This window comes from Heterodontus francisci, unplaced genomic scaffold (genome assembly GCF_036365525.1).
Source record: "Heterodontus francisci isolate sHetFra1 unplaced genomic scaffold, sHetFra1.hap1 HAP1_SCAFFOLD_188, whole genome shotgun sequence".
Taxonomy (NCBI): domain Eukaryota; kingdom Metazoa; phylum Chordata; class Chondrichthyes; order Heterodontiformes; family Heterodontidae; genus Heterodontus; species Heterodontus francisci.
In genome coordinates this window covers 1,749,692-1,758,426 of record NW_027140635.1, presented here as the reverse complement: position 1 = coordinate 1,758,426, position 8,735 = coordinate 1,749,692, and the positions used below count along the sequence as shown (strand labels likewise).

The following is an 8,735-nucleotide window of genomic DNA, read 5'->3' as shown; positions in this document are numbered from 1 at the left end:
AGATGGAGAGTGACGTATTTGATTCTGAGACAAGGGTCATGAATCTCAGTAAAGGAGACTACGAAGGTATGAGGCGCAAGTTGGCCATGACGGATTGGGAAACGTTACGTCAAGGGATGACATTGAATAGGCAATGGCAAACATTCAAAGAGCGCATGGATGAACTGCAACAATTGTTTATTCCTATCTGGCGCAACATTAAAATGCAAAAGGTAGCCAAACCATGGCTTACAAGGGAAATTAGAGATAGCATTAGATCCAAGGAAGAAGCATATAACTTTACCAGTTAAAAAAACAGACTTGAGGATTCGGAGCAGTTTGGAATTCAGCAAAGGAGGACCAAGGGATTGATTAAGAAGTGAGAAATAGAGTAGGAGAGCAAGCTATCGGGGAACATAAAATCTGACTGTAAAAGCTTCTATCGGTAAGTGAAGAGAAGAAGATTAGTGAAGACAAATATAGGTCCCTTGCAGTCAGAAACAGGGGAATTTATTATGAGGAATAAAGAAATACTGACCAACTAAATGCATACATTGGTCTGTCTTCACAATGGACGACATACATATCATAACAGAAATGTTGGGGAACAGAGGGCTTAGTGAGAGAGAGAGGAACTGAAAGAAATCAGTATTAGTAGAGAAATGGTGTTGGGGAAATTGATAGAATTGGCGGCCTTTAAATTCCCAGGGCCTGCTGGTATGCATCCCAGAGTACTTACGGAAGTGACCCGAGAAATAGTGGATGCTTGGTGGTCATCTTCCAAAACACTATAGTCTCTGGAACAGTTCCGACAGAATAGAGGGTAGCTAATGTAACGCCACGATTTAAAAAGGGAGGTAGAAAGAAAGAACGGAGTTATAGACCAATCAGCCTGACGTCAGTGGTGGGGAAAATTCTAGTATCCACTATGAAAGATTTTATAGCAGAGCACTTGGAGAGCAGTGGTAGAATCGGGCAGAGTCAGCATGGATGCAAGAGAGGCAAATCATGCTTGACAAATCTACTAAAATTCTTCGAAGATGTAACTCGTAGAGTTGATGAGGGGGAGCCGGTGGATGTGGTTTATTTGGACTTTCAGAAGGCTTTTGACAAAGTCCCACGTAAGAGATCAGCATGTAAAATTAAAGCGCATGGGACTGTGGGTACTGTCTTGCGATGGATAGAAAATTGGTTGGCGGACACTGAAGCAAAGAGTAATGATAAATGGGTCTTTTTCTGAATGGCAGGCAGTGACTAGTGGGGTACCGCAGGGATCGTTGCTCAGTTCCCAGCTATTCACAATATATATACATGATTTAGATGAGATAACTAAATGTAATATCTCCAAATTTGTAGATGAGACATAAAACTGTGTGGGAGGGTGAGTTGTATGGAGGATGCAGAGAGGCTTCAGGGTGATTTGGACAAGTTGAGTGAGTGGGCTATTGCATGGCAGATGCAGTATAATGTGGATGAATGTGAGCTTATCAATGTTGGTAGCAAAAACAGGAAGGCAGATTATTATCTGAGCGGCTATAAACTGAGAGAGGGGAATATGCAGCGAGACCTGGATGTTCTCGTACACCAGTCGCATGCAGGTGCAACAGGTGGTAAAAAGGCAAATGGGATGCTGACCTTCATAGCGAGAGGATTCGAGTACAGAAGCAGTGATGTCTTCCTACAATTTTGCAGGGCCTTAGTGAGGCCACACGTGGAATACTGTGCACAGTTTTGGTCTCCTTAGCTGAGGAAGCATGTTCTTGTTATAGAGGGAGTGCAGCGAAGGTTTACCAGACTAATTCTGGGGATGGTGGGACTGACGTATGAGGAGAGATTGAGTTGGTTAGGATTATATTCGCTGGAGTTCAGAAGAGTGAGGGGGGATCTCATGGAAACCTATAAAAGTCTAACAGGACTTGAGAGGGTAGATGCAGGAAAGATGTTCCTGAAGGTAGGGGAGTCCAGAACCTGGGTTTATAGTCTAAGGATACGGGATAACATTTCAGGACTGAGATGAGGAGGAATATATTCACCCAGAGAGTGATGAGCCTGTGGAATTCACTGCCACACAAAGCAGTTGAGGCCAAAATATTGTATGTTTACAAAAAGGAGTTAGATATAGCTCTTGGGTCGAAAGGGCTGAAAGGGTATGGGGAGAAATCCGGAACAGGCTACTGAGTTGGATGATCAGCCATGATCATAATGAATGGCAGAGCAAACGCGAAGGCCGCAGGGCCTACTCCTGCTCCTATTCTCTATGTTTCTATATTTCACACACACACACACACACATCATACCACAACACTGAGAACAATAGCAGTGAACCAGATGCATACACTTCTATAGATCACACCACAGTCTTTGAGGCAGACACACACAAGTGCACACACACAAACTCTTTACACATCACGCACTGAGCCAGATACAAACATGCACACGCATAGGCACACGCAGAACACAACCCAGGCACAGATACAGGAACACACACAAACGGAAACAGAAATCACGTGGCAACAATTGCCCCACACACACACACACACACACACACACACACACACACACATACACATACACACACATAAGAACACAGGTAACACCACAGGTACTAAACCAGTCAAATTTTCTCTCTCTCACACACACAGACATATGCAAGCAGACACGCACACACACACACACAGTTCACACACCAGGTGCAGAGTCAGTAACAGACACACACATACTCAGGATCTCAAGCAGGCACTGAGCAAATTACAAAAGAAGACACACACACATAAACACAGACATACACACAGATCACATTAACATTATACAGATGCAGACTAAAGCTCACAGCCACAAGCTCACAGACGCACAGGCACACACACGCACACACACATCACACACATACACTGACGAACACACATGCACGAACAGGCACACACATACACACACACATACACACATACGCAGGCAGACATGTATACGCACAGACACACACAGCGTTCACACACCCGGTGTTCAGTCAGGAACACACACATACATACACGGGATCACACACCAGGCTCTGAGTCAGTTAAAGAAAGAGAGACACACACACAAATGCAGACATGCACACAGAGACACAAACACATCACAGAAACACATAGAAGCACACTGAAGCACACAGACACAAAGAAGCGCACACGCACACACACACACACAAACACACTCATACTCACAAACTCACAAAGACGAACATACACACACACATACACACGGATCACAACCCCCAGGCACAGAGCCGGGCGCGTGTGCGTACACACAAACACGCGCACACACACAAACACATATACACAAACATACACACACACATATATCCCCTGCACTGAGCCAGACATAAACACACACAAAGACATACACATATGCACTCAGACACACTTACATTATATCCCAGCCACTGAGCCAGATACTCACACACATACACACAAACACAGATACACACACAAATACACAAACACATACACAGATCCACACTAAATCACACAGACACAACACACACACACACACACACACACACACACACACACACACACACACACACACACACACACACACACACACACACACACACACACACACATCATAGCAGTAGCATTGAGGCAGAAACGCACATCCAGACATAGGCAGATCACACCAGAGGCATTGAGATAGAAACACAAAGAGCTCACAGACATACACGCACGCAAATCACATCACATCCCAGGCACTGAGCAAACTATGTACAGAAACATACGCACACGCAGACCATATCATACCAGGGACTGATCCAAGTACACACACACACACACTCACACGCAGAGACACACACACAAACATAACAGTCCAGGCACTGAGCCAGCCACACATATTTATACAGACACACACACACACACCACACCCCAGCACTGAGCAAAATAGCACCGAACCAGATACATACACTGACATAGATCACAGCACAGGCATTGAGGCAGCCATACACAAGTGCACACACACAAACTCTTTACACATCAGGTAATGAGCCAGATACAAACAGGCACACACATGGGCACACGCAGATCACACCCCAGGCACAGAAACAGAAACACGTACAAACAAAAACAGAGATCACATGGCAGGGACTGAGCCACAGACACACTCTCCCACATACAATCACATACACGCGCACATCACACCCCAGTCACTGAGCCAGATACACACAGGCACACACACACTGATTTCAACTCAAACACACACGCATGCACATCACACCCCAGTAACTGAGCCACACACACAGATACAGACAAACACACACACACAAACACACAGGTCACAGCAGTAACATTGAGGCAGAAACGCATATACAGAATCAGGCAGATCACACCACAGGCATCGAGATAGAAACACACAGTGTGCACAGACATACACGCACGCAAATCACATCACATCCCAGGCACTGAGCAAAATATGTACAGAAACATACGCACACGCAGACCATATCACACCAGGGACTGATCCAAGAACACACACACACGCGTGCACACGCACACACGCACACACGTACACACACACACACAAACTCACACATCACAGAGCAGACACTGAACCAGACACACACACACACACACACATCACATCCCAAGCACTGATCAAAATATATACTCAAAGGCAGACACATACACATCATGTTACACCAGGAACTGATACAAATGCACACATACACACGCAGACAAACTCATGCAGATCACGCCACAGGCATTGAGGCAGACAGGCAGACAGACCCCCCCACACACACACACCCATGCACACGCACAGATCACACTATAGGCATTGGGACAGACAGACAGATTCTCTCTCTCTCTCTTCACATCTCATCACAGGCACTGTGCCAGACACACACACATAAACTCACAGACACTGATGCACACAGCCCAATCACAGCCAAGGCACTGAAACAGATACACATACACAGACATCATAGCCCAAGCACTGAGCCAGAAACACACACACACACAGATCACAGCAGTAGCATCGAGGCAGAAACGCACATACAGATATAGACAGATCACACCACAGGCATTGAGATAGAACACACACAGAGATCACAAACATACACGCACGCAAATCACATCGCATCCCAGGCACTGAGCAAAATATGTACAGAGACATACGCACATCCAGATCATATCACACCAGGGACTGATCCAACTACACACACACACACACACAAAGACACACACACAAACACACACACAAACACGCACACATACACACACACGCTTCCTGTCTGGCCCTGAAGTCGTCGACACACTGATCTGGGATCGAGGTCTCCAGCGATCGGTCTGCAACCAGGCCTGGTATAGTACTGGCAAGTCCACTCCTCCCTCTGCTGTTGCGGATAGGACTGAGCTGCTGGCCCTCTGATTGTTCAGCAGCTTTGACAGGCGGCATCCCCATCCTTAAAAAGGATGTGGACCACGACACCAGGCAGTTAATTTCCCGAATTGCAGTTGGTGGGGGCTCCGAATTGCTGAGGCTTTGCTCCTCTCACATTTTCAACCATCGTCTGGGCGCCCGCTGTCTTTGCTAAATTCACTGATCTGTCCCCAGCAGAAATCCCTTCCACTGGAACAATAGTTAGATACATACTGAATGTGGTAACAAATGTACAAATGTCAACATAAAATCCTTCAACCTGTTGTTTTTACTTCTAACCTGATGTATCATTTCCCTGATAATTCCCCTTGTTTACAGTTAACTTTGTGACGATTGCGATTATTTGTTTCATTGATATTTCAGTGGACTCATTTCCTTTGAAATAATTGAATTCCATGCTGACTGTCACAGCTAAGGGAATCTCTCAGTGAATCCAACATTTAACATTCTATACAAGAGAAAAGTGCTGCAGATGCTGCAAATCTGAAATAAAAACAGAAATTGCTGGAAATATTCAGCAGGTCTGGCAGCATCTGTGGAGAGAGAAACAGAGTTAATGTTTCAGGTTGGTGACTCTTCCTCAGAACTGGGACAGATTAGAGATAGAACAGTTTTTAAACCAGACTGGGAAAGGACGGCGGGGGGAGGATAATGATCAATATTGAATTTAACAATTGCAGCATCGTTCTTTTGTCAATTCATCTCTCCTGTCTTCCATCGTATCACAGGCTTTTCCGTTTGTTCTTTCAGATATTAATACATCACTGGATGCAGGATCACATTTAGAAATCTCAATCAGTCCTCAATCAAACTGGTAACTTTGCTCCAGCCTGATATATAAATTCCCTGTTTATTTCCCTTCCTCACAGTTAACTTGCTGACGATTGGGATCCTGTCTCGGGGAAAGTGCAGTCTCTCCAAATGTGTCACTCGCTACCTGGTGGCCATGTCAGCGGCGGATCTACTGGTTATTATCCTGGACCTGATATTGAGACACATTCCTATTGTTTATGAGGAACAGTTTCGGTTCCTGCGGTCCATCCCCCTATGTAATATCCACGCCGTCCTGCTTTGCACAGCCACAGACTGTTCTGTCTGGTTCACAGTCACTTTCACCTTTGATCGATTTGTGGCCATTAGTTGCCAGAAGCTGAAAAGAAAATATTGCAGCGAGAAAACAGCGGCTCTGGTTCTGGGAACAGTGACTGTGCTGATATGTTTAAAGAACATCACCCGGTATTTTATGTTAAGGGGTCGGTATTGGCTGCAGAACCAACCTTGGTTTTGTTCTGTAGCACAGGCTGTTCTATCCTCTCGGGTCTGGGGAACAATAGAACTCCTCCACACCGTTCTAACCCCGGCGCTCCCATTTGTGGTGATTCTGCTGCTCAATGCTCTCACCGTGAGACACATTTTAGTGAGCAGCAGAGGACGCAGAAGACTCCGAGCTCACAGCAGTGGGGAGAGTCGCAAAGACCCCGAGATGGAGAGTCGAAGGAAATCGATCATTTTACTGTTAGTTATCTCGGGGAATTTCATCCTCTTATGGGCACTGTTAATGCTGTATTCAATGTGGTGGCGGATGTGGTATTTGGGCTATCGGTCTGTAATTCTACGTTGGTTTCTGCGGGAATTAGGGTTTATGCTGCAACTCCTGAGTTGTTGCACCAACACTGCGATTTATGCCGTCACCCAGACTCAGTTCAGAGAGCAGTTGAAGAATGTGCTGAAATCCCCCTTTATTCCAATTGTTAAATTCATTCAATGATGAGGACATGAATTAAAGCATGTCCACTCGACAAAACCCCACCAAACCCGGCTGCAGGTGTCGAGTTCGGTTCGGGTCAGGTCTATATTCTGCGTCCTGCATTCGGGCTCGGGTCTGGTCCGGCTGGACTGTACTGTTTAAATTTGACAGTCTTGGTGCTTCTTGTCATGTCTGCCTATGTGAAAACCACGATATAAATACATATCATGCATCAAAACTTAAGTGTGACATTATAAAACCAAACTTTTCACTGTTAAGACTTTTAAAAAAAAATTAAAATGTGGGAATGCAGGTTTTATTTTTCCTGACTGGTTTTAAGTCTGGAATTTTTTGAGAATTACATGAATGAGGCAATTGTATTTAAAATAACAATAGCGTATGAAATTCAATAACACAAATTAAAGGCTGCCTTCTCTGCTCAAAGGAAAGCCATGAGTATATTGTAACGTCCTTTCATATTTCAGATATATTCACTGCCAAAATGGTATGAAATTTACCGGATAATTGTGAAACAGTCATGTGAGTTAAAATTTGCCTCTGGAGGAACTAATGTCTCATTTTATACATAACACATGCTTACAATATAATATGTGAGCGTGTTTGTTTGAACACTGCAAGCACAGACTTGGAAAATTCATTGTGGTGCATTGCCCAGACCACCCTTGTTGTAAGCATTTTGCTGATTTGTCTCAACCTAAAATATAACAAGAACATTCAAGAATTAGATCTACCCGCTATTGAAAGAGATCAAAAATAATTAGTCTGCCACGAAATTCCATGATGGGATTGTTTATGTCGAACGTTACCTTGTAGCTGTTGTGATTTGCATCCTGAAAACTGCCACATTATGATTGAAAGCGAGTGTCATAGATCACATCAATGGATCTTGTGCAAGGAAACCGCTAGGAATTATGAGAGAAGCCAAAACACAGGATCTGTGAGTGGGAGACTAACTGATACTCAAGTTACTCTCATTTTGATAATGCAATGTTTCAAACGCAAATATTAAAACAAAAATGCATAAAACCAATTTATATTGTATCTAGACTAGACGTTAATTGGCATTATTACACACTTTTTTTTGTATATATGGGGTAAGTTGGGTGCTGGGGGGTAAATAATCTCCACTGACCATCCAAGTATAAATTCTAAATCTTGCACAGTAATGAATTAAAACACTCTGGCATATTAACCTGCTGTTATAGTCCATAATAGTCAACCTAATAGCTTATGTTCCTTGAATGAAGTTCTCCTCTGATCCCAAGGGGCTGGTGTTCTGTTCCACGTCAGTGAATAGAGAGTTGGCTATCTCTAGAAACTTCGGTTTATGTCAAAACAATTTGGAAGACATTAAACACTGTCGCATTATAAATGCAATATTTTCCCATCGAATATGGATAATTTCAAACAAGCCATCATGGCTGTAGATGTAATTTTGATTGATTTTCAAAGCCAGCCTTTGCTCCATTACTTGCCAACTAATTGTTTCACAGTTGCAGACAAGCAACATTGCAGCGAAAAAAACATTTACGAGCTTAACTAAAAATAAAAGTATATCAAACCACGTATGCACAGGAAG

The 8,735-nt window shown here is 43.9% G+C and overlaps 1 protein-coding gene across 1 annotated transcript in view; it reads left to right on the top strand.

Moving 5' to 3' along the window:
* Nucleotides 1–7,156, top strand: part of LOC137360366 (probable G-protein coupled receptor 139) — a 57,452-nt gene extending 50,296 nt beyond the window's left edge. The window contains exon 2 of the mRNA XM_068025829.1: nucleotides 6,258–7,156. Coding sequence (XP_067881930.1) covers nucleotides 6,258–7,156 — 899 coding nt within the window. The remainder of the gene's footprint in view (nucleotides 1–6,257) is intronic.
* The last annotated feature ends 1,579 nt before the right edge of the window (nucleotides 7,157–8,735 follow it).